Here is a 27,099-nt window from a genome sequence, read left to right as displayed (position 1 = left end):
TTCCAAATTGAATTTCATAAGGATCCTCTTCCATTTTCTTATCACATCAACAACATTTTCTAAATTTGAAAATTTTGTAGTTTATGTTACTATTGATTTTGAATGCAACATTTCTCTACATAGAATGGTAGATACTATACTACCTTATGAATCACATTTCCCTTTATATCATGCATAATCCAACATTAAAAATGTGAACTATAGCAATCAACTCAACCATTACTCTCTCACAGAAAGCATGAATTGGAGAGTATTACCATTTACAATTTGAAGCAGTGGTATTATTAAGCTCAAAATTTGAAGAAATAGGCAGAACAGGAAAGGGAGGAACAATTAAGCAGACAGAAAATTGGGTGTTGATTATTCAAGCTTTTCAAAAGAGGAAAGAATATTTTTCACTATTTCTAGCTATGCTAGACCAGAAAGGGAGAATGTAAGATAAGAGTGAATGAAGTGACAAAAACACAAGAAGCAAGAGTGATGTGAAGGGATCATATCAAATAGTGTTGGTTTGAAAACTTCAATTGATAGCACCAACAATAGACACTCTGGTAAAAGCTTTTGATGGATACTTCTTTAATTATGTTGAGTTTGGTAGCACTTAAACAATTTAAACCTTTTTTCATCAAAGGCCTAATATGAATAGAATCTATATCACAAGGGCACCAAATTTACAATTATATAGAGGCCAATCTGGCATAAACCAAAACTGACAAGATGTTGACAATTCTGAACAAACAATGAACAAAATTTTATGAATGAATATGATTAGGTACAGAGACAAATTTATAGCTGTCATCATCTTCAATGCCAAACATTGTATGCTTTTTCTTTTCCCTTTTAGGGAAATCTGCAGAATGGTGAGAAGGAAGAGAAGGATGATCAGAATTGGTTTCATCTCTAAAACCTTTGCGGATTTCCCACAGAACCTCTGCACAATTCTTCATAGGTGGCCGTGATTGTTTCAAAGGCGCAACGCATTGAAAAGCTAGCTTGAGAACCTGTTTTACTGCCTTGACGGAGGCTGGATTTCTTCTCAGCCTAGGGTCCATGGCAAATACAGCATCCCCTTGTTTCAGCATCTTCATTACCTGCATACATGCAAATTATGTCGTTTAATCTTGTGCATGCGACTAGATATTAAACTCCGCAATGTGCTATTAGACCATTACAAGAAAATCATTAAATAGAAATCAATCTTGGGACCAAAAATAATTAGTTGCTATATGGACTAAATTAGAGACCATTTTAGACACTAAACAAATTATTGGTTTCTAAATTAGTTTTGATTATTGATATATAATTTTTAAATTGGTATCTAATTAGCTACCAAAATTTTAACTACCAATTCTTTAGATTCCAAATATCAAACTTCTTCCGGGTCAAGAGAGCCATTGAAAGAAAGATATCCACGCCTGGTAGGCAAATTCAATTATCTCACTATCACTAGACCCGATATCACTTTTCAGTTAGTGTGGTAAGTCAATTTCTAAATGCCCCTTCTGATAGTTAGTGTGGTAAGTCAATTTCTAAATGTCCCTTCTGATAGCCATTGGGATGTTTTCACACATGCATAAAAAAAGCTTTGGGACAAGGATTATAGTATGAAGACAAAGACAATACTAAAATGTTTTGACACTATTCCTCGATGCATTAAGAAACACTTTGTGGGACAAGGATTATAGTATGAAGACAAAGGCAATACTAAAATCACTCGTTACTCTGATGTGGACTGGACAGGATAGCTATCAGATACAAGATCCACTTTTGGTTACTGTGTTCTTATCGGAGAAAATCTAATCTCATGGAGAAGAAAAACAAAACAAAACATAGTCTTTAGATCCAATGCACAAGCAAAATGTCGTGCTATGGCAGCAACTACTTGTGAGCTTACTTAACTTTGGCAACTACTACAACAACTAAAAATTGGGAACATCCATGAAACAAAGCTAATTTGTGACAATCAAGCTGCACTTCACATTGCATCAAACCCAATCTTCCATGAAGAACCAAATTCATAGAGATTGATTGTCACTTTGTTAGAGAAAAGGTGTTCTACAGAGAAATTACAACTGATTTTTTCAATATAGTGACCAGTTGACTGATGTGTTCACCAAGCCCATATATACCCTCGAGTTAAGTACATTTGTTACAAATTTGGTACATACGATATATATACTCCAGTTTGAAAGGAGCTACATGATTTAGAAAATTATTGATCCCTGATTATTAAGAAGAATTTAATGTATTTGATCATGTAATTAATATAAATACATACTGAGTGGTCTACATTCAACACACAACATCAAATAATTCTTTCTGATAGACTTATAAGATAATTTTGTTATATCTCTAATCAAGGTGAGATGATGATGAAATTGTAATCTACATAACTAATTATTCTCACAAAAATTACCAAACCACTTGGAAACATGATCAAAGCTGACCCTGTTTAGCATGGAAGAATGTAAGGATCTAACTCCAACACTCTTTTCAGCAAAAATGTTTATATATGATATCTTCCATACAGATATTCTTTAAACAGAGAAACTGAAATTGACTTCCCTTGCTAGCAATTAGATTTATTTTTCTATGATCATGGAATTTATTCACTGTGCACTTCAAATATAAGAAGTTTTGAGAGCTGGGCTAGGCAAGAAAAGTAAGTAAGAAGAATATTGCACTTATGTGTGCATATCTTTTACAATAAAAAAATTAACATAAAAGTACAACAGTTAGCACAAGGTTAAGAATAAAATGGCCTTATGTACAAAACGAAATCATAAAAGCATATGTCTTTATTAATTATTATAGATGATAACTTCATTTTCAAGGTAAATAGTAACAATAAGTTAGCATCTCCTATTTTTTTCTCACATATACAATGACAGATGGTATCTTAGTAGAAATAGAGAGCATAGTGATAAATTTCAACCAAATAATGTGTGATGCTAGTAGCATTTCTCATACAGAGAATTAGGTATTTCTCTCTCAAGCTACAAGATACATCCTTTCTCTTATTTATTATTTAGGCAAAGTGTCTTGTTTCTTCAACCTACTAACCTAACTAATTAATGGGTATGATACACCCTTTTAATTTGAGGGTGTTGCTGGTCAAAAATTCACTTCTTGCTTTCAGAATTTTGATTGAAATTTTGTTTGACATTCATAAGCAGATGAAACAGTTACTGCTTACTCCAAAGTAATGTGGTAATTTACTCTTAAGTTGAGATTTTGGAAAACTGATATACTTACCCATCTGATTGTCACTCTTTCATCAAGGGGTCTCTTTGGTTCTATTGGATGTCTTCCTGTGACCATTTCAACAAGCAATACACCAAAGGAATAAACATCACTTTTTTCAGTGAGTTGATATGTTCTAAGATACTCAGGATCCATGTATCCAGCTGTTCCTTTAACTTGAGTTGAAATATGAGTTGCTGTAGGATCATCAGACAACCGTGCAAAACCAAAATCTGCCACTTTGGCCTTTAGGTTCTCAGTGATTAAGATGTTTGATGCTTTGATGTCTCTATGGATAATTGGATTATCTGTATTATTAATCAATACAAGACATAGTAAGGTTACTTTAACAGATGTTATACATCACAGTTATACAGAATTCAAATATGTTGTAACAGATTTGTTCCTTTCTAATTTAGTTCTATGGACATACCTGTGTACATATGAAGGTAAGTTATTGCATGAGCTACATCAATTGCTATGTCTAGACGCTCCCCAATTTCTAATCCTTCTCCCCGAATCCCTGCAATAATAATTCACTACTTTTAGGTCACCACTGTAATATATAATAAAGCAACTGCATTAGAGTATTGCATTATTGAACAATGAATAATATATAGACTGCATGATTCTACTTTGATTTTTTTTTTATCAGCAATAAAATTATATATATAAGGATCACTTCAAGGGTAGTCCAACCCTTATACAGAATAACAGACACAAACATTCTAAAACTCTAAAAAAGGCCATCGATAAGAGACTAACAAACCAACTAAACCTTTGGCAAGTACCACCCCCAACTCAAGAAACACCACCCCACCAACCTAAAACGAAAACAAACGAAGCTACAACGAGCGTAAACTTGCCAAAGGGGCAAGACACCAATCTGAATAGGAAAAGCAAGTAGAGAACAAATGAAGATTCTACTTTGGTAGATGACTGAATAAACCGGACTTACCATCAAGGTGTTCTCGAAGGTTACCATTACCAACATATTCAACAACAATGATCTTCTCATTTCCATGTTCCAAGTATCCATACAATCTCACAAGATTCCTATGCTCAATTTGAGACAAGGTGTATATTTCATTCTTGAACTCATGTAAGTGATTGTGTATTACTTCCTGCAAGAAAATTCACTACATTAGGCTCATATCACATAAATCCCGAAAGCACAAAAGGAATAACAAAATTTGTAAAACATAGCAATCTAATAACCTGTTCTTGTAAGAATTATAGTATCTGATGAACATGTTTCACTTTCATCATCTACAGCACAATTAAGCCAATTCTAGAGATAGGAAACAGTCAAATATGAACATTGATGTACCTTCTTGGCACGCTTTACGGCAACTATGGATCCATCATTTAGCTTTCCCTTGTAGACAGTTCCAAAGCCACCTTGTCCAATTTCATTATTTGGAGAGAATTTTGCAGTTGACTTGAAAATTTCTTCAAAGGAGAAGTTGCCAATTCCAAGTTGTCCACTTGCAGTGCTAGATGAAGCGTAGGAATAAGAAAACTTCCATTTTGATGAATTCTTGGTGTTACTCTCCGAAGATAAATCAGTTGATGCTGCAAATCATGGCACATCTCAATTTAAGAAAATCTCACCAAAAAGAATTCTACAAAAAAGCATTATGTCACCTCATGCTGAAGTGACTTGGCATTTGCCACAAAAGCTTCCCATGATCTGAACCCCAGTTAACAAAAAAGGTTGATCTTGAGCAAAATCACCCAAAAACCAAAACATTTACTATTTTCATCATACTTACATGATGCCACACCTCTGACTTTCGATGTATTTTTTCTGTCATCATTTCCAACAGCATAAGGGGCTGATTTTCTTTTGCCATGGAGAAACAATGAAACAATTTGTGCACATTTCTTCACAGCATTCTTGAAAGATTTCAGTGCAGAACTGGTCCTAGGATTGTGCTTCTCTGCATCATTGACTCTGGCAAGAGATTGGAGATTAGCATTCTGTTTCCTTTGGCTAGATTGATGAAATTTGGGAGATGGTGGTTTCTTCATTTAGAGATGGCAGAACTGTTCAAACACCAGATCATTTCTTGTGTCTAAAATACAAAAGAGAAGGTCTCATATGCATTGTCTTCATCTGTTACTTTCTCTGCTCTTAATTTATTTGTCTCAGACCATTTCTTCATTCTCTTTTGTATCAGTCCAATGAACACAACTTGCCACCTGTGGTAGGTTTGCCTTCACAAGTTGGCACTTTGAAAGTCAAAGTCATACAAACATTCTGCCAATCATCCAAAGCTCAAAATAATCACAATAATCATAAACTACTATTTTAGGTTTTGAAAATGTGAGAACTTTACATAATAATCTTTGAAATTGAAAATTTGTCAAAAAAAATCCCAAAATTAAAATACTATGACTTTGATATTAATTAAATAAACTTATTCATAGAGAGAAAATTAAAATGGTAATTTGATTATTTATTAAAAAGAAAACTAGGTCAATTGTGTTGTTTTTGTGTGATACCGGGTCAATTGCTGAATTATAAATCGTGGCCGGCCTCAGCACCCCACGTAGAATTTCGACCAATGGCATTGCTCCACGTCACCCTTTACTTTTCCAACATTTTTTTTTTATTTTTTGAAGATAAGAAATTATTTTGTTTCAATATATTGGGTCCGACACACTTCTTAAATGGGTGTCCGTCTTGGATACACGTATCAGATATTATCCCTAGTATGATACTTATAAGTTTTAGTGAAGTGTTCAATTCAAAAAATATTTGTTGGATTTCTAACCAATTATAACACAATTTTAAAAAAATTAAAATATTTTAATTTTCTAAAAACTCAAATGTATTGTATAAATTTTTTTATAATTATAAAAATAAAAACTAAATTCTTTTAAACTAGTCATCAGAAATATTTTTTAACTAAAAAAAAACTGAAACACATAACATAAATTTTTATTATCAATTTATATAATTCATAATTATATAATATATAAATTTTTGTTTTCATAGATTTTAAAAATTATACTTATTTTTTATGCTATCCATCTCAATGTCTATATTACATAGGTTCCAATAAGTTTTTTTTAAAAATAAAATAGTTTTATTAAGAAAGATGGGCTTAATAGAAAATCGAATGTCTTTATTTTTTATTTACCGGTTTATATATATTTTTAATTTCCACGTGAATACTTTATAAAGGACTATAATGTTTGTTTTCTTGACACTAGTAATACTCAAGATATAAATTTAATACTTATATTTATAAAAAAATTATTTTATTTCATAAGATATCTCAGTTAAAATATGTTGAACTGACATAAAATTTAGAATTTAAATTATACGAAAAATTACCTTTTTCTTAAGAAAAATAACAAATAAATAAATAAATCATTAATTAAAGTGTGAGTCTTGTATTAAATTATTTTATTAGAAAAAAAAGTGGACAGAGGTCTTAAATGTGATATGATAGGTGAGACCGACAAAAAATTAATTAAAATCTGACGTAATAACTTTTGTAATAATGATAAAATTAAAGAAAATTACATGTCATAAGAATAAAAAAAAATATTTTGATTATATTAATAACTAAATAAAAAAGTTAATTAACATCAGTTTGTTTGGAAATAATGATAATTTAAGGTATATGTTATATTTATTGGAACTCGCATGATATTATGTTGTTTATAGTTTTACCTGCTCAAGTTAGAAACCTTTTATACGTAAATATTTTCACATATTTTCGATTTAGATTTTAAAGTGAAAAAAAAAGGATAAAATAAAATAATTAAAAAAAAGCAAAAAAATGTTATGTGAAACATCATATTCAATAGTATTGAGATTAAACTTTTTCAATCCAAACTCTTTTTCTGTTATATTAATTACCTTTATATATCAATTTTAATCTATTTATGTTATGGACTAATATAAGTAACTATTGATTCCTTCAACAATTAACTTCTAAGTTTTCACATTAATATTCTTTCAATTAACAAGAGAACTTCCATTAAGATTAACAATATCAAAGTCAATGGATAATTCAATTTACAACAAATAATATTTTCATCTTCAAGGTTCAAATTATAATTTTTCAAACACTAGATTGAATAAAAAAAATAAAAATAATTAGATATATTATAATGTTTTTTGTGAGAGACTGAGATAATATTACTTGTCGGTTGAATAATTGATTTTTTTCCGTTTAATTAAATGTTTTCTCCTTTAATTTTATTTTATAGTGTCGAGTTTCAGTTTCGATCAGGATGGGAGTGTACCTACAAATATTTTTTGACGTTCAAATAAGTATTTAAATATATATATATATAAATAAATAAATAAATGTGTGAGTTAATATGAATTATTGTTATTGTGTGTGGTTTGCAAATCAAACTTTGACATCAAACTTTTAATCACTAATTCATTGCACATGTTCTACTATTTTCCATCCAATAATCTTTAGTATAATTTTATAATATTCCTCTTTCATATCATGGGGTTCTTTATATTTTTCTCAAAAACATATGTTTTTATTAAAAAAAAATATGTTGTTTTTCTAAGGTGGAAATAGTGAGATTTCCATAAATCTGAGATTAAATTTTGAAATATGAGTAACTTGTAGTTTCTTAATTACTCACAATAAAAATTACTCTTCGTTGTATTTGATTTTTAATTGCGTATATTTTAATTTAGGTTTATTACAATTTAATTTTTATTATAAATATTATGTTTAAATTGTTACTTTCCTATAACTTTAACTACGATATAATTTTAAAATTATATATAGTATTATTATAATTTACAATGATATAAAAAAATTGTGATGCACAATACACAAACTAAAATGAAAAACTTATAATATTTTCAGCATTGCCTTTGTATTTCCAAAATTAATATTATGTTAAAAAAAACTTTTACTTTCTCTATGCAAAACAACTATAGTTTTAGCTTTTAATAAAATTAACTAAGGTTCTCAAATTTTAAATGCAATGAAATTATTTTATGTTTAATTTATCTAAATACACTATGTTAATTTTATTTGTACATAATAATAGAAGTAATTCATTTTTAGATTGTAATTTATATCTATATATATAAAAAAAATTTATTTTATACATTCCAGTCATCTGAGCAGTTAAATAACCAGCAATTTTTATTATTAGCTATTTGAGTTTGGAAATTGATTTTAAAACTAATATTTCTTCTTTATTTTTAAAACTAATATCTATTGTGGAATTTATTTTTGCATATCATCTTCTTTGCTTTTTTTCTGGTTCTTCTTTTCTTTTAGTATTTTGTCATGTTTCTCCCAATTAGATATTCTTTAATAAAGAAGAAGGTATTTTTATTGATTGTGAGATCTTAATTTATTTTTATTGATACTATCATTAACCTAAATATTAAGACAGGAAAATTTTCTTCATTGAAGTACTTCCTTCACAACAACAAAATTTAATCTGTCTGCTTAAATAATTACATGCAATATGCTTCAATAATAAATTTTATAAAAAATATGTTTTAACAACTCTCTTTTTTCTTTTCTTTTTTTCTAACAACTCTTACTTTATATACAATTGCTTAATAATGTTATTATAATAATATAACATTTAAAAATTATCAGGTTAATCTAAATATTAAAAAATTATTTTAATATATAACGTACTATCTCTAATTTGCGGGAACAAACACGCTTTCATGCCTATGCATTTGTATTTTTTATTTTTATCATTACAATACATGTGACACCATTAAGCAATAAACCAAAAATTCATCATTGATTATTCAATCAACATTAATCATGAAAATATTATATACAAAAGAAGAAGAAATAATGAAATATGTTTATCTTTTCTTTGACTTGCAGAGAGACTTAGTCAAATCGTTCTATCATTTACCACTTCCCTTGTTCATCTTCACTTTTATCCCATCAAACACCTTCGTTTTCTATTTTCATATTTAAAGAATGAAAAGTTGTAATTTCCTTCCAAAACCACGAAACCAACAAGTGTTGTTTTTCAATTATAAAGTAAAAAATGCAAATGCAATGTCTCAATTTACTTTCCTGTTTTGCATTACTTTGTTATTGGCGGTTTACTATCACTTTTATAATTTTCTTTTTAATTCATTCACTAGTCTTTTCTTCCTATTTTGTTATTGACTATTCTTTCTACATATACTAGATCTACTTAAGTGCTCTTTATTGTCCAAGACAATTTTATCAAAAAAAATCTTCGTAAAGAAACCAATCCTAGAAAACTCAAGTTTTAGTATTTCTTTCGCTGGATACCTAGTACTCTCCAAATCAAAGTGAAAATAGTTGTGAGAAAATCAAATAGGAAGATATTGTATGTTGAGAGGGAGAAGATTTTGCAAACTTCCTTTTTAATATTCTCACTTTATCTTTGGAAGGAGTAGTGCGATTGTTGAAAATATATTCTTTTATGGGAAGTGAAATTGTAATTGAAGTTTGTGACTAGATGGAGGGAAATGACTAGACAAAAGGAGTTGCGGACACCATCACAAAAATAGGTAATTCTCTGTAATTATCGATTATTGTGATGGTGCTTGCAATTCCTTTTGTTAAGTCATTCTTTTCCATTTAGTCAAAAACTTCAATTACAATTCCATTCCCCATAAAAGAATATGTTTTCAATAATCGCATTACTCCTCTCAAAGGAAAAGTGAGAATACTAAAGAGGAAGTTTGCAAAATCTTCTGCCCCTCAGCATACTATATCTTTCTATTTGATTTTCTCACAACAATCTTCACTTTGATTTGGAGAGTATTAGGTATCCAGCGAAAGGAATAGAAAAACTTGAGTCCTCGAGAATTGGTTTGTTTATGAAGTGAAAATTTGATAAAGTTGTCTTGGATAATAAAGAGCACTTAAGTAGATAGTAGATATAGTATATGTAGAAAGAACAGTCAATAACATAAAATAAAATAAGAGGAAAAGATTAGTGAATGAATTAAAAATAAAATTATAAAAGTGATAGTAAACTGTCAATAACAAAGTAATGCAAAACAAGAAATAAAAATTAATTTTTCTCTTGATATGATTAATATTATTATTAATATTATTGTTGTTATTAACATAATATTAACATTAGTAGAAACACATATTCACATTTTTTATTTTTATCATTACAATACATGGGACAAACAAATTTATTCTTAATTCTTCAATCAACATTAATCATAAAAAAATATTATATAAAAAAAAGTAAATAATAAAATATGTTTATCTTTTTTTTGTCTTGGATTCACATAGACTTAGTCAAAACATTCCTATCATTTACCACCAGTGAACACCACTTCTCTTTCATATTCGTCGTCACCACCTTATTCTTAACCATTTCAATCAAATCCAAAAACAAATATAATCACGATTTTATTTAAATTTGTAAAATTGTTTTAAAAAACGTTACCCTTTTCTTCCTCTTGTTGAATCCTTCTATTGTTGAATCCTTCTTGCTCTTCTAGTCACATATTTCAATCACAATTTTATAAGAAAAATGTCAAATTACAATTTCACAAATTAAAATGCATATAAAGATAATTACCGATTGTTATGACGATGTGTGCAACTTCTTTTGTTATCATTTTCTTTCATCTAGTACAATTTCATTAGATAAATTAAGATTTCACACAAAGATTAATAAAACATAAAAAGAAAAAAAAAAGAATAAAAGTATGTTTTTACATAAAAAAGAAAAACAAATTTAAAAAATTAAAGTAAAATATTAAAAAAAATGAAAAGTAGAGTTAATGCAAAAATTTATACATAATGAAAATATTTAGATATAACAGATATTAAAGACTAATTTCTTTAATTAATTTGAAAACTATTCCTACATATTTCAAATAAAAATTGTTTCCAATTTTTACCTAATGCATTTAAAAACTTTGAAAATCTTTTAAAATTTTAAATTTTTTAGAATTTAAAAGTGTTTTAAGATGGTTTTACGGTTTAAAAATTTGAAATTTTAAAACCTTTAAAAAAAAAAAAATAGTTCAATGCCCATAATAATAAAATTAAATACTGCTATATAGATAAAAATAAAATAAATTATTAAGAGAATTTAAATAGATGATTATTATATTCATATGCAGATGATCTTTATTTATATATAGAGATAGATGATGGGGAAAACAACATGATTTGATTTCAATCCAAACAATTTTCTTCAACACTTCCAAGAAAACAAATCTATGAAAACTGTTTATAATAAATAAACTCTTCAGAACAAGAATCAATCAGCAAACTTTTTCACATTAGTGAGAGTTTAAAGCAAGAAAATTGAAAAAATCGCATAACAAAACAACCAAACTCCATAATTCAGCAAATTTGTTCTAATTCAACTGATTAGTTTGCAATTAAAAAGAGAATCAGAATAACATGAGAAACTTGATTACATCATCCCTATGAAGCATACATCACCATTGCAGATATCACAGATTCCTTACATTTACAACGAAAGCGAACAAGACAGAATCCAAGCCAATAGGCCCAAGAACCTAATCCCTTAACCTCCGAATCCATAGAGAGTCCTTCCCTGCCTCTTGAGCGCGTAAACGACATCCATGGCCGTCACAGTCTTCCTCCTCGCGTGCTCCGTGTACGTCACCGCATCACGAATCACGTTCTCCAGAAAGATCTTGAGAACTCCGCGAGTCTCTTCGTAGATCAACCCACTGATTCTCTTCACGCCGCCTCTCCTCGCCAACCTCCGAATAGCGGGCTTCGTGATGCCCTGGATGTTGTCGCGGAGCACCTTGCGATGCCTCTTCGCGCCTCCCTTTCCCAAACCCTTGCCTCCCTTTCCACGACCCGACATTGTTCAGTTGAAATTCGAATTGGGATTTTCTGAAGAACTGAGAAATTAGGGATTTCGATTGATGAAAACCGTGGGGGAGGGAACGTGGTATTTATTTGGAGCGGGAAGAGTGCGGGTATGAATCGCGAGTTTTTTTTTTGCATCGTGGCCGTTCGTGTTTTTTTAATCGACGGCTTGTGTTTGTGATCCGTGGCAAGGTGTGGGAATCGTTGTGGACCATTGATGGTTATGCTTGGACGGTTGGATTGGCTTGTGGAAAGACTCTATGGATCGCTCTAGCTGCTTTACTTTACCGTCTTTTAGTAGTGTAGTTCACAATTAACAAATAGATAAATTATTGGAATAGATGTTGAGATTAAATTTTTATATAAATATAGTTTATGCCCTCCACTGTTAAATTTTTGAATTTGTTTTCTAGAAAAAAATCCATCTACAATTTAATGCTATTTTTTTCTTTTTAATAAAATAATTTATTTTGATTTTAACACTTATGAAATATTTTTATTTATTATGAGTTTTTCTCCTTGTAAAGTTTGACTATATTTAATGATGATTTCTCAATCAAATTTTAAGTATAAAGGCATCATTTACATATATCTTGTTCAAGTAATATCATAAATTGTTGCATTTCAGTTCAGTCACCTCGTTCTAATTTCCTAAACATATATAGTGCATTGTAAACTTACTATATAATTGTCACATTTTTCTTGTTATGCTCTTTTATTGTATTTGTCAAGTCATGATTATGAGACTCAACATAATTTTAACACTCATCATTCACCACCCTTTACTGGATATCCTCGTAATCTATAAGGATAGTTGCATTTCCTACTTCTACTTTCAGTAACATGTAATTCTTTATTATATCACATTAATTTTTCTCTTCTTTCACAACCTAATAATACAAATGTCTTCATTCCGGTTGATTATTTGAAGTATCTGACCTTAATATCGCAATAACAAAACCAAAATGATTATACCCATAAGATATTTATATTTTATCTCTTGAATTAAGCAAATTAAAAAATATTCTAACTAAATAAACTAACCAACAAATCAAAACAAAAAAATAAAGTGAATTATCAACTAGCTGTGGAATTATTTGTCCAAATCAAATATTTACATTAAGGTGACTTGGTGTAGTTGGGATAGATGCAAGAGAATACCTACATGCACAATCACGATATGAAAAAAATCCTCACTTAACTAAATGGATATCACTTTCATTGCAATCATAATTATGTTTATGGATTTTGAATATTTTCTCTCATTAACATTTAATTACTAAATAAATTACAGCAAGTACATATTACATTTTTTTATATAATTTTTTTTGCAAGTATTGTTACATCAATTTCTTATTAGAATTTACTTAATATTTTTAAACCATCTTATTATTAAAACAATATGTCCATTGTAATTACCATTTTTTTTAACTTAACATCTTAAAAATTATAATTTTAACCCTACAATCATTATTAATTATTCCCTATATTTTAATAATAATTTCAAACATTCTTAACCTTCTAATGTATTACTAAACATATTAAAAAACTCCTTCTATATTTTTAACAATCTTAATTCCGTAATCTAAATAAAAAAATTTCTTCATATATAAGATAGTATAAAAAAACTCAAAAATTTCCTAAAAAATATGCCAAATTAATATTATTAATTATTATTTATACTTCTATTATTGTTATTATTAAAATTAACATTAACATTTTATGTATGGTGACATGACAACAAAATTATCAAACTACGTAATTTTTATTTCTAATTTTTACACAGAGACTAATTTTATTTTATTTTATTTAAACCACTTCATTCAAAAAAAATTCTTCAAACTTTCATTCAATTCTTATACATTTTTTTTTAAATATTACAAAACATTTTTTCATCCTTTAATTCCTTCTTACAAACCAATTAAATTTTAATCTAAACATTTTAATAAATTTCTTTCTTCGATATAAATATAAAAATTACACTTTATATATTCACTCATTATATACTTTCTATTGCATTTTTTTTTAAATACTTCCAAACTTTGATTCAATGAATATTAATAAATATTCACAATTTTTGTTATCACCAGTTGTATTTCTTCTTTCACAATCTTTTACTTTCTTCTATCTCTCAATTTTATTTTATTTTTAATTAAATTAACTTTATAATTTTTTCCGTTTTCCCTCTCGCCCCTTATTTAAATAAAAGGAAAACTCCTCGAAGAATTGGGACTTAGAAGCGGAATTTCAGAAACCTAAAACACAGTTCCAATGTGCCTAAAGAAAAGCAAAAAGCTCGTCGCCGGTGATCGGAAATAAAGTGCAAACGGTCCGGTGGGGGAATTTTTGGCAAATCCCTAAAATTTCAATCGATTCCAAATCCCTGATGATTTTGGAAACGTTCATTGATTTCATATTCCTAACTTCGTTGTTATTTGATCGTCTTGATGTCCCATCGAAGTCTTGTTTTCAGGTGCCTCTCTTTGTTTTTGTCTTTCTCCTCTCACTCGCGTAATTTCTTTTTCTTATTAAGATTCTCTCTATGGAGTTTTCTTTTTGTCTATTGAAATTAACGGTTTAAGAATGGGGTGTGCGTCCCACATTTGGCTTTGATACAGTCAAGAAAAGTGACTTTAGATCTTTGGGTAAATTCAGTGGTGCCGATATTTTAGGGGTAACAATGTTTGTGCTACTATACAGTGTGGCCTTGTTACTGGTTATAGTGGCGATGGGTTAGGCGCATATGGGTGTGGTGTTGAGGGCTATGTAACCTATGATGGTCCAGGCATTGGTGGGTTTATGAATCAGGTTCTGGTGTTGGTAGTGCCATCAGTCAATCTTGATGAAGAAGGATCTATTACGTAACCATAGTAATGTGGGTTATGACCCACACCAGTTGCAGTCTGTGCTGAGATAAAAGAAATATTCCTTAATCAGTTCCATATTTAATTTCTTCAATCACACTTAAGTACAGTTTTACCCACAATATGGTTCCTGAATCAATATGGTTTTCTTCAATCCTATATACCCACAATTCTTGGTGGTTAGATGACGCTGTATAAGAATGAATGTATTCTTTTTTTATCACAATCCAACTTCTCCTAAGTTTTTTTTTTCATTCCTAAACTCTAAAGCATTGAAAGCCTTGGGGTCAGCTTTTGTAGAGGCTAAGGGTAGATATCTGCAGGAGTTATTGCTCTAAAATCTATAGATGTAGTTGCTTTTACACAGGTTAAAATCCAAATGGATGGTGAATGTCAATTTGTTTCATATCTTCAACCATGTGTGATCAATTAGTACATAGTAATTAAATCTATGGGCTGCCTTTCCTCTCTGGCTCTGGAATGATGTGATTTAGCCAAATCATACGTTCATGTGCTCCATGTGGTACCGAACATTGTTTCTAAAGCTGGCTCTCATGGTAAAACTAAGCATGCAAGCAAGCTTTGGTTGATGTTCACGGTCCTCATGTTGAAGTGCATTTCCCTGATGATAAACCAGGAGATTGGTTGTTTCCTGACCAGAATCAGAACAGTTTAGTTTCTCCAGAGTAAGGAAAGACAGTGACCAATATTAATTACTATATAAGTTTCTTCTAGTCCTGAGTCGTTTTTTTGGTTGTGTATTCACTGCTCCCCATGATTCATTCAATGGAAAAAAAAAAAAGTAAGCCAGGTACATATACTTGTGAGTCTTTTGATAGAACCCTGAGTTTTGAAGAGGGAACTTTGTTTTCAGAAGAGTATGCCTTATTATGTAGGCTATTTAAGACTGGACTGGACTGCCTCATGTAACAGCTAGTTTTTTACATTTTAAATATGCAACTAATTTGTATCACTTTCGAAGGTGTTAGAGTTGTCCATAAATTTCTATGAAGTTCTTAACTGTTAAATGAATAGCATAAAATAGGGGAAAAGTCTCCATTTTAGAACAAAGAAAGTAAACATAAATTATCTCCAAAAACTGCGCTATATAGTATTTTATATAATATAATGACAGTTGCATGCATGAATCTGGTTGGTAATTTGACTTCTGGTTCTTCTGCTGTAATTTTAATTTCTCTAAATGTACTTTGTTATTTGTTGGATACATTAATGTGAAATCTCTATTCCTTAGAAATCTGTGATAAATTTGTGATGAAAATAATTTCATTTGTATTTTCCTCTTAAACTAGTATTTTCTTTTAGTCAACATTTTTTAACTGCGGCATGTTTTTTAATAAAAGTGAGAGTGCTAAGGCATCACTATGTTTTTTGCCAAACTGCTGCATGGGATAATTACTATGTTTTCTTCTACATGGTAAATGATGCTATGTATTATGATTGCCATCTGTATATTAAGATTAATGTTGTATGAATATTTTTAAATTCAGGTGAAATATGAACATATAACTTAGAATCTAAAGTGTGCAGAGTTAAATAGAAAAAGAAGTGGTTTGAAGTTATAAATTTTCGACTGTAAATTTAAAATAAGTTGAGTGATAAGTCATTGTTGAAGGGAGATGAGAGAGTACATTAATAGATTAAGTTACTTTCACCCGACTATACTCTAAAAATTAATATAAATGGGTGGGTTTTATTAATCTAATCTACATGCTTTTAATCTAATCTAATATAAAAATTAATGTTATTTTCAGCCAACTATATAGATCTTTAATCAACTATATATTCAATATAAAACTTGTATATTTTTTTTAAATATAAAATCAATTAATATTTATGAAAATTTCACCTGGCTAAACTTGTTATAGAGGTATTTCTCAACTCTAATAAAATTACTTTTGTAGGTTTTTCTATTTTGTTTCTATTTTTTTATCTGACTGTATTTAAGTATCACCAGCTTTAGAGAAGCCCTGGATCTTGTCAAGGAGGCTATTAGCAGAACTGGTTATAATGAGAAAATAAAGATAGCTCTTGATGTTGCTACTACAAATTTTTGCATTGGTAAGTATAAGTTTCTATCCGTTTTTATTTTTAGATTCTTGAGAAGATAAAATTTGGTGATACTTGCTTATTTTAATATTGCTTATTGCTATTATAATTTGACTGTTGCAGCAGCGCTATGCTAATTATTTACTGCATCGTTTACTTTCTAAGAGATGTAAAAATAACAATCTTATCTGTTAATAATGCTTCAATAATGGCTATAAATACCAAAGAACATCAGGCATCAGCTGTGGTAATGTCATCTTTATTTAAATTCCAGTTGTGACATTTTTAACTTGGTTTCTGAGTCTTGTTATACAAGTATTATATGATGGTATGTGATTATTGTTATTTATTTGGAGAGGAGGGGGAGTTACAGGTAACCACTTTTAATTTATTTTGAGTTTACATACTTTAAAATTTTAGAGAGATAAATAAGGGTTTGGAAGGGTGAGAGATAGACAGACTTTAAAAGTGATATAGGATGACCATGGGCGATTGTTATGAATTTTAATCTCAACAGCCTGTTATTGATTTTTTGTCATGCTTTATCATTTTAATGTTAACTAGTATTTTAACCTCTTCAATGCATGGGATGAATGATTATTTTATACAACTAAATTTATAATAAATATTTTTCATAAAAGTTATATTATAGTAATTAAATTTCATAACAAATATTTACTTTTAAACATAAAAATCATATCTTAGATTTTTTTTATAAACAATTTATATTGTGATACTGGGTTGTTTTAACTATTGATAATTTATTTTTAAAAACATTGAAATTTAGTTTAGAAATAAAGTTGAAAAATATAAATAAATACAGTTAAAAAATATCCTTATTCAAGATAACTATTCTATTTTATATAGAGAGGGGATATTAATACTATGCTTGATAGTTAATTTATCAGCAAAGCTACTGCAAAATGTTACAATATTTCACTATGTTAATTTAATACTTAACACCTTTTTCTGTCATGCAACCTTCCTCACCTCATGGTGTTAGGCTCCTTTTGCCTTTTGAATAAATTTGACCAGGTTATGCTGTTATTTATATATGCTTTTTCCCTGATATAGGTAAAATATATGATCTAGATTTTCAATCTCCTAAAAAACTTTCAGGTATTTTTAAAATTTTTTTAATCAATTAATATTTTGTTTGAGTTAATGTCAATTCAATCTCTGTACTAGTTAATTTGTGCAGCAAAGATTGTGCTGTGCAGTAAGTTTTACCATTTTGGAGTTTGCACAATGTTTTAAATGATAACAGTGTACATTTTTAATAAAAAAATAAGAACAAACTGATTGCTAGTGTATAAATGCCATATTGACTCGTTAGCAGGCTGTGTGGGCAAGGGAGGAATAAACATTTCATATAAAATTGTTGTCTTTTTCCTCTATATCGGGATTGAGCATTAGATAGGTTAATTGCATATTGCGACTGAGATGTTTATTTTACAGAAATTGGCTTCTGATGGAACTTCTGTTTATATAGTTTTTTTCTTTATTTGAATGGTTCTCCAGATAGTTGGGAATGATCTCTTGATGTCAAATACAAAACGCATTGAGAAAGCAATAGCTGAGTCTGCTTGTGACCTTCTACTGAAGGTAACTTTTGTGACTTCAATAACTTTTTAGTATTTTGTTTTGCCTAATGAAAAAATTAATCTTATATATATATATATATATATATATATATATAAGTTGTTTATGGAATGGAATCCTGTTTCAGAATTAAGTTGAGATGTTGAATATCCACAGATATTGGAAAAAGTTGCTTTTCAAGAAGATAAAGACCATAAATTGCAAAGCTAGGTTATGTAAAAAGAAGAGAAATGTAATCACAACATGCCTGTAATTTTGAGTTGCCTGAAATGGAACTTGTTTAGGGAGAATAAACTTCGAGAATACAGAGAACCCAATGGACCGGGGAATTAAAAGTTTGGAATAGTTCCCCGTGTTCAAGGAACAGAAATCAAGAGATTGTGAATTTGTGACAAAGATAAAATATTTTGGTGGTGATCTGTCTCTTCCAAAATGCCACAACACATAAGCATGAGATAGATACAATACACGCATAGGCGGAAAAAGAAAAAGCTGTAACCAACTTCTACACTACCCTATTTTAGTGATTGTGCATTGCCACATCAGCAAACCACAGTAAAAGGAAATAAACCCAAATGAAAGAGGTAACCTATAAAGCAGAATGAAATAAAAAAATAACGTGCAAGCTACAGCATTTATAGGTGATCCCATATAAATTCTGTAAGAATAGCCTCCGTGCATCTTTGTCCCCAAGCTGAGAAGTTGAGAACTTCTTGAGAAAATCATAGTGAAACCCTCAGGTGGCATGCTCTGGAGGTAAATTCTTCCATTCGATGTAAACTTTAGTAGCAAAACGCATCCCCTCTTTACCATTGTACAAAATTGCCTTAGGCTCCCCAATTGAAAACTAGTTATGAATTGGGTGGCAAAGGGTGGGTATTAGCAGAACTAGTATCCTTGCAAAGCTTCAGCTGTGCCACATGGAACCCAATATGTATCTCTGAACTGGAGGGACGTTCCAACTGATGGACACTTGAGCCAAATCTTTCCAACAAAATATTTGCTTTTTTGAGATATAATTGTTGGTCTCTAAGGACCTGGAAATGGAAGACTTAAGTCCAAATTGGAACGAGAAATTGATGTTTTGTGGTTTGTTGATTCAACTGTTGATATTCTACACAAACTCTCCAAGAACCATTTTTTCTAAACACCACTGAAGATGCATAGGGACTATTATTGTGTTGAATAATTCCCTGGTTAAGCATTTCATCAACTAGATTATCCACTATGTCTTTTGAATAATGCAGTACCTAAGGTCTTCCTCTAAAGGAATTCTATGATCAAGCCTAATTCTGCAAGGGGTAGGTGTTTTGGCTCAGCAAATATGTCACTGAATTCTGTGATGAGATCATCTATCTCAATTGGTAAATTGAGAATTTCTGCATTGGTAGAGTTCAGTGGGCATGTAGGAACTTCAAAAGGATGGGCAAACTTGTTCAAATATAAAAATCACAATTGGGCCCTTTGCTGGATTGTGTCTGTAAAGGTTTTATTATTTATCATCTTAATGCTAGAAGGGTTGGCTTGCCTCAAAACAAATTGTTTTCCTTCAATAGTAAATTCCATTTGCAGCTTCTTAAATCTCATATGATTGGACCTTAGTTGGACAACCATTGAAATCCTTGAACTAAATCACAATGCCGCAAAGGTAATACCATCACATCAGAAGAAAATTTGTATTGTTGTAGTTGCGAAGGAAAACCTCTACAGATATTTTGAGAATCTAATAAAGTCCCATGAACAACAATAATTGAAAGCAATGTTGTCAAACTCGTAATTCGGAAGCGGATCGGAAAGGGTCTGAAAACTCGTAACTATTCGGAAGAGGTGTTACTATTTGGAAAAGTTACTATTCGAGTTACTATTATACATAATATAATTAAAAATATATTCATAATTCATGAAATAGTCCCAGTGTTATTGATATCGTATAGTTATGTCGGAAGGTGTTGTGGCTGAGATAGAAAAAATGTGTTTGAATTGCAATAACTATAATGTTTTAAATGGGCGAAGAATAGGCCAACAAAACCTAATTTTAAGTAGGTTTTGAACTCTTAATTAGTTTTAGGCTTCTTCTTTTGCACCCCACAATTTTCTAAATCCTAAACTGGCCTTAATCTTTTATTTGAAAAAGGACACCGTACTAGAAATAGGGATTTGGGAGTGTGCTACGGATTCATCAATCCGGAACTGAACATTTTTTTTTCCGGATGAGGGGTGTTTCGGAAGCAATTTTTGCATAAATTATTGATTTTTGGATTGCTGAATCCGGAAGCCTAATTCTGTTACGGATTCATGGATCCATAATGCTTTTTTTTTTAAATTATGGATTTTTGAATCCGGAATGCATATTTCTGTTACGGATTGGTTGATCCAGAATGCTTTTTTTGAATAATGGATTTTTGAATGTGAAATGCATATTTTGAATTACGGATTGGTGGATCCGTAATTTTACCGAAAATTTTACTGAAAGTGCCAATCCAAAATTTTTCCGGATTCCATAATCCATAATGCAAAAAATAAATACAGTTCAAGTGCATTTTAGAGTTTTTAAAAAATAATAGGGACAATTTGGTCTTCGTATAACATTGTCGGGGTGCAGGAAGAAAAATGTAGGGGTGCAGGAAGAAACTGTTGGGTTTAATAGTGCCAAAGTTCAAGAGGGGGGTGAATTGACCTTTTAAATCTTTTTCGCAGAAATGGTGTTTAACACAGTTTACAGAAAATAAATCGATTTATGTGAAAATGAACAGATTTATTTTGGCACGGTTTGTGTTTGAAAAACGTTTATACAGCCAGGTTAATCACAAGATTATGCAGATAGATTTTCCAGATGCACACACACTGATATTAGAACGAAAAACAGTGAATCACAAAAAACAACAACCTTCAATTTCGAGCAAGTGATTAAGGTTCAATTAATGGTTTGACAGTTTATTGAGTGATCTATTACAATCAACATGTTCTAATGGCTTTTAACAGATTATAAGTGTTCTTATTGAAATCAACCAGTTTTCTAGAAATTAAGAACAATATGAGTCGTGCCCAGAAAGAACAGATTTATTTTTAATTGCAGAGATTGAGAGAGAATGAACACAAGGCAGTTATACTGGTTCACTCAACTGAGTTACTCTTGTTGAAAAAACCCATTTCAGCTCACACACACTCTTCAAGAAAACCTATCAAGAAGAGTGTTCAACCAAACTATTACAAGGAATGAAAAGTGAAACGACTACACCTGATTGAGGATACAAAGATCTGCCTTAAACCAGTAGGCAAGATTGCTAGAACAGTAGCAGCACCTCACACCAAGCTTTTGGAACCAAACCAAGAACAAGCACTTTGTGATTTTCGAAATCTTTTAAGAACAAATGCTAATTCTTTGTAAACTCTTAATTCTCTGCTGTAAAACTTGTTTTTACAAATGTATGAATGATGTTTAAACTCAGTAACAAGTTTTCATTTTATAGAAAACCAACTTATAACAGAATTTTGAAAAACAGTTAAAGCTAATATAAAATGAACAGATTGAAAATAAAATGAACAGATTTATTTTCAAAAGCAGTTAGAGAATTTGTTAAGTGAGGAGACTTAGTCAACCATTCTGGTGCAGAGATAAAACTGAAAAACGTTTAAGCTAGATATGGCACCTGAGACAAAATGAATCTATTCATTTACAGATGAACAAATTTATTTTTCAAAACGAAAACAGAAAAGCTTAACTATTCAAACACAGTCGTTTTGAAAGGTAGAAGACTTAGTCAAAATACATGATGCACAAAATCTAATTTTCACAAGACCTAGCCAAGACATCAGTTTAAAAATAAATCTGTTTATTTAGAAAAGAACAGATTTATTTTTATGCAGTAAACGTGTTTTTTGTAAAACATGTGAAAAACAGTTTAAGAAAACTTATGCTTGTTCTTATCACATGGCTAATGGTTATGAGGTGAGTTACTCAGCAAAAAGCCCACTTTTAAACAACCTCTAAGCACTACCTAAGACACACTTAAAGCAATATCAAAAATACACATGAAATGTACATAAAAGTCTTCATCAAACACAATCTTGAAGGGGCAACAATCATCTTCAACAGAAATTGCCTTAGTTTTAACTCAACTACTCATGATACCACATGATGTGAGTTGATTTTAGGTTGATTCATTAGGTGACACTTTTTAGAATTAGGATCAGAATTCTTAAGCAATTAAGGTGAGAAGTCTAAGGAAAATCCCCACTGGACATTAACTTAACAAGTGTTAAGTAGATGTGAAGGTTCATTTCCAAAGACCAAAGCAAAAACACAAGTATAAATGAATATGAATGACAATTAGTGGTGTGGAATCAAGAACACAAAACAAAGACAATGAACCGATTGAATTAAAGATTCAACTCAATTAAGCCGATTAGAAACACAAATAGAAACCATAGAACCGATTAGAATCATCAAACAAAGCAACATAACCGATTGGATTCAAGCACACCTGAACAACACATATTTAGAGATTGACATGGAATGGAAAGGAAATTAGAAGATGAATGATAGGAAGAACTTATGTGGTTTAAGCAAGGGAAGATGGTTCACGCCACTTGAAGGTGAATAGACTTCAATATAAGTGATGTTGCCGCCACTTATGTAATTTTACATGAACCAAGCATTCCTATTTATAGTGTTATAGGATCGGTTTTGAGCAAAACAAATAGGTGGGAAATTCAAATGAAACTCATTTGAAATTGCCGCTTAATACAAGTCACATGGAAAATGTGTCTTCTCATAAGCCCTAAACTCCTATTCACACCTCTTTTTTATGTTCTATTTAAATCTACTCTAAAGAAAATACAAAAAAAGACATTAATTGATGCTCATCTCCTAATACTTGTGCCCTACTCCTAGTAATCCTCTGAAGCATAGTGGATGAAGTAATCTTGGGTTGGAGTTGGGCCTGAGGCGTCCTCTCTATGGACTGGAGTTCAGTCCATACAAATGTTATTATTACTAATATTATTATTTCTATTCATATTAATAATATTATAAATTATTAATATTATTATTAATAGTATTAAGATTATAAATAATATTTTTTTTGTTATTACTACTAATGTTATTAATATCATTAATACTATTAATGTTATTAATATTATTAATACCACTAATTTCATTAATATTATTAATAATATCATTAATATTATTATTATTATTAATATTATTTATATTATTTATAATATTATATGAATATTATTAGTTTTATAATGTTAATAATATGTATATCTATTAGTTCTACTTATTATTAATTTTTATTATTATTTATGAATATTAGTTATAATTATTTATATATATAAAATATTTTTAATATTATGTATATAATTATTATGATTAATATTATTTATATTATTTAAAATTATTAAGATTATTTATATTTTTAATATTAATATTGCTAATAAAAATATTTATATTAATAATAATATTGAATTTATTTTTTAATATAGATATTTGAGTTCTTTAAGATATTTACTTGCCTCATTTTCTACTCAGGTTTATTATGTTTGAATCACAACAGTTTTTCATAATTAGAAAGAATATAATTTGTTGCTTCAAGACAGCCTTAGTCGATCTGTAATGTTATAAAAGATACACAATTTTACTCTTTCGAATTATAAAAGATACATGTAGAAATGAGTCTGTTCCAGTTTACTTGATCCTCTCTATCTGTTTCCTCCATGTTACTAGCATTGAAGTTGATGCAACAATAGTTTTGCTTACAAGTAAATGATCTAAAAAAAATACATCTGCAGGACCAAAAGTCCAAAAGTCAAAAACAAACTCACTATGTCACTATCAAATAGAAATTAATTTTTAGAAACTAAAATAATTAGTTGCAATAGTAACTAGATTAGAGACCATTTTAGAAACTAAAACAAAAATTGGTTTCTAAATTAGTTTCTATTATTTTGTATTATTGTTAAATAGTTTCTAAATTGGTTGCTAATTAAAGACCAATGTTTTTTTTTTTTCATTTTCTTTATCTTTTCCTTTTTATTGAACAGAGGCCTAAACCTTTATGCAGGGAAAGGAGTCTGTGTGTTTTGCACAAATCAAGTGCAAGTTAGAACCAAGACTAAGGGAGTGCAAAAACAAGCAAACAAGTTGACGGAAGAGGACACCTAATGTGGACCCTGGCACAAATAACATATATATATATATATATATATATATATATATATATATATATATATATATATATATAAATTCATGGAAAGAAAAGATCGTCACCCTCCCAACAACGATGCAAGCTGAAGCCTTCTGCATAATGTTTTGGTATGTGGAGGAGGTCCAGATTTAAACTAGATAGTATAATTTTGTTAATTTTTTTTTTAAAAGGGTTGGAGTAGTCCTAACACTCTGATAATATGAAAACGTACCTTTCCCCCTTTCAGAAGTTCCTTTTGTAGGTTGACTTGGGCCTTGGCTCGTGTGGGCCAAGTAACCTATTGCAAAAGACATTCGTAGTGGTCTTTTGGTCATGTGTAGTGGTTCTCTGATATTAAGGGAGTGCTTCTCGAAGTGTCTTTGACCCATTCAACTTTAGTTGCAACCGTTTCTCTGCCACGTAATTATCGTATTATATTATTTAACGCACCTTCGGTTGTTCGGGGCCGACCGGTACACTTGCCCCCCAGGCTCAAGGGCACGGTTGGCCGAAGAGTCGTAAGACATGGACGAGATTTTCCAAACAATGCTCAATAGTTGGCATCATTAAATGTGTAGCAGAGACGTGACGTTTGGCAGAGCCGTCATTTTGGTGCGTACTGTTACATCTAATAACTTCAACGGTGGAGATTGTGTGTCGCTTCGTGTGCCGAATGAATTTAACCATTAGATTGCATTTGATCTAACGGTGCTGGATGAATGATGGGGTATCCCTTCTCTCACTTCATTGCCTATAAATAGCGCCTCATTTGCGAGTAGAAAGGTTTACACACCTCTTCTACCCTTTGAATCTTGTGTCGTTTGCTCCAAGTGCCGAGTCCGTTGCCAGTGTCAAGTTTGTCGTTGAGTCTGTTGGTCAAGGTTAGTAATGCCTTCTTCCATAGAGTCCTCTAATAGTGTAGATTCGCCTTTGACTCACACCGCATCCGGCAGTGCGAGTCAGTCGTCGGACGGCCCAAGCTATGATTGGGTTGATCCGTCCGTTCTTCAAATTCCCACTAAAATTGGGATTGCTGATGATTTGGATGAATTCTTTTATGTAAATAAGAATTTCTTAGCGTCTGAATGTCCGACCGAGGCATTGGCCGTTGACGTCTGTGGTGTAACCGACCGTGTATGCCATGGTCGGGAAAATGCATCACATGACTTTTTCTTTGTATATAGCACGTTCTTTTCTCACTTGCACATAACTTTTCCCTTTGATGATTTTACCATGAGAGTTCTTCAGATTCTTAATGTTGCCCCTACCCAGTTACATCCAAATTCATGGGCAATTTTGCAAGCCTTCCGAATCCTATGCCAGATATTTGGCCTTAAACCCACTCCTGAGTCATTCTTATACTATTACCATACTCACCCGAGCACTCACGTAGGCTGGCTGTCCTTGTCTAGTCAACCTGAAAATTTACGCTTTGCTGCCTTTACCACTTCCTATAAGAATTTTAAGGAATATTATTTTAAGGTTTTTGTTGAGCCGGACGGTCGAGACTTGTTTTACAATGCTGATGGAACCACCAAATTTTTGTTCCATTGGACTGAGAAACCTACCCCTCTCGACAATCGTTTTTGGAAATCTCTAACCCCTTTCGACAAAGAAATACTATTGATCGTAAACCAATTGCCATGTAGGCTTCCCACCCGAGAACTGGTAGCTCTATATGGATCGTTCAAACAATGGGCAGATTTAAATGGTATGAGTTTCTTTTCGTCAGCCATTATGCTATTAACTTGATGTAGTTTAATTTTACGTGTGTTTTGCAGATATCATTTTGAAGATGGATCCAAGTTTGAGCAAATTCATGAAAAGCTTGAAGAGGCAAGCGGATAGCCGCAAGATCTCTACTGTTGCCGGTATCAAGTCCAAGTCCCCGACTGTCGTTGCCGAAGAAGTGCCGACCGAAACTGTCATTGCTGCTCCAGCCGTGAGCAAGAAGAGAGGACGTTCGTCAAAGGCGCAACGATCGAAAAGTGAATCAACACTTCAGCAACATAACCCACACCTCAAACTTGCTCCACACACCAACACCAACAATGCATAAAAAAGAAGAACAGTGACCACACTCATCCATAGTGCCTTTTCAAATAAAAGGGCCATCACTAGTTTTGGGATTCTTAAAATTATAGGAGTTAAAGCATGTGGAGTTGTCTCCCTTGTTATTTATTAAAGGAAGAATATATGTTGTCTTTTTCTTTTCAATTTTTTCATATTTGTGATGTAAGCTACAGCTAAATATTAATGCATGCATTAAAAATCCTTATTTCACTAATTAAAGTAGCTTACTAA

At 30.6% G+C, this 27,099-nt stretch overlaps 3 protein-coding genes and 1 non-coding gene across 10 annotated transcripts; 2 read left to right on the top strand and 2 right to left on the bottom strand.

Annotated features, from left to right (window-relative positions):
* Positions 1–650: 650 nt before the first annotated feature.
* LOC137825986 (calmodulin-binding receptor-like cytoplasmic kinase 2) lies at positions 651–5,526 on the bottom strand. The gene is made up of 6 exons (XM_068631813.1): positions 5,019–5,526; positions 4,574–4,818; positions 4,202–4,367; positions 3,677–3,766; positions 3,256–3,551; positions 651–1,091 (listed from the first exon to the last, which is right to left on the bottom strand). Exons 1-6 carry the CDS (start codon positions 5,275–5,277, stop codon positions 753–755), a joined length of 1,395 nt encoding a protein of 464 aa, XP_068487914.1. The 5' UTR covers positions 5,278–5,526; the 3' UTR covers positions 651–752.
* Positions 5,527–11,569: 6,043 nt separating this feature from the next.
* LOC137826115 (histone H4) lies at positions 11,570–12,146 on the bottom strand. Its single transcript, XM_068631974.1, has one exon. The coding sequence runs from the start codon at positions 12,067–12,069 to the stop codon at positions 11,758–11,760; it is 312 nt and encodes a 103-aa protein (XP_068488075.1). The 5' UTR covers positions 12,070–12,146; the 3' UTR covers positions 11,570–11,757.
* Positions 12,147–14,302: 2,156 nt separating this feature from the next.
* On the top strand, positions 14,303–27,069 carry LOC137826022 (uncharacterized). Of its 7 annotated transcripts, XM_068631863.1 has the most exons (6): positions 14,303–14,547; positions 16,914–17,017; positions 18,080–18,124; positions 18,527–18,610; positions 24,673–26,506; positions 26,577–27,069. In XM_068631863.1, the coding sequence occupies exons 5-6, from the start codon at positions 25,684–25,686 to the stop codon at positions 26,852–26,854; spliced, it is 1,101 nt and encodes a 366-aa protein (XP_068487964.1). In that variant the 5' UTR covers positions 14,303–14,547; positions 16,914–17,017; positions 18,080–18,124; positions 18,527–18,610; positions 24,673–25,683; the 3' UTR covers positions 26,855–27,069. The 7 variants fall into 7 exon arrangements, 5 of the variants coding, with proteins under 5 accessions (XP_068487964.1, XP_068487963.1, XP_068487966.1 ...); XR_011083393.1 differs by lacking the exon at positions 18,080–18,124 and having other exon boundaries at positions 24,673–24,923; XM_068631862.1 differs by lacking the exon at positions 18,080–18,124.
* Positions 15,414–15,599, top strand: LOC137827340 (small nucleolar RNA snoR127). The gene has a single exon (XR_011083730.1). It is a non-coding gene; the product is annotated as a small nucleolar RNA snoR127 (small nucleolar RNA).
* Positions 27,070–27,099: the final 30 nt, after the last annotated feature.

This window comes from Phaseolus vulgaris, chromosome 8 (genome assembly GCF_000499845.2).
Source record: "Phaseolus vulgaris cultivar G19833 chromosome 8, P. vulgaris v2.0, whole genome shotgun sequence".
Taxonomy (NCBI): Eukaryota; Viridiplantae; Streptophyta; class Magnoliopsida; order Fabales; family Fabaceae; genus Phaseolus; species Phaseolus vulgaris.
This window is presented reverse-complemented; position numbering and strand designations above follow the sequence as displayed.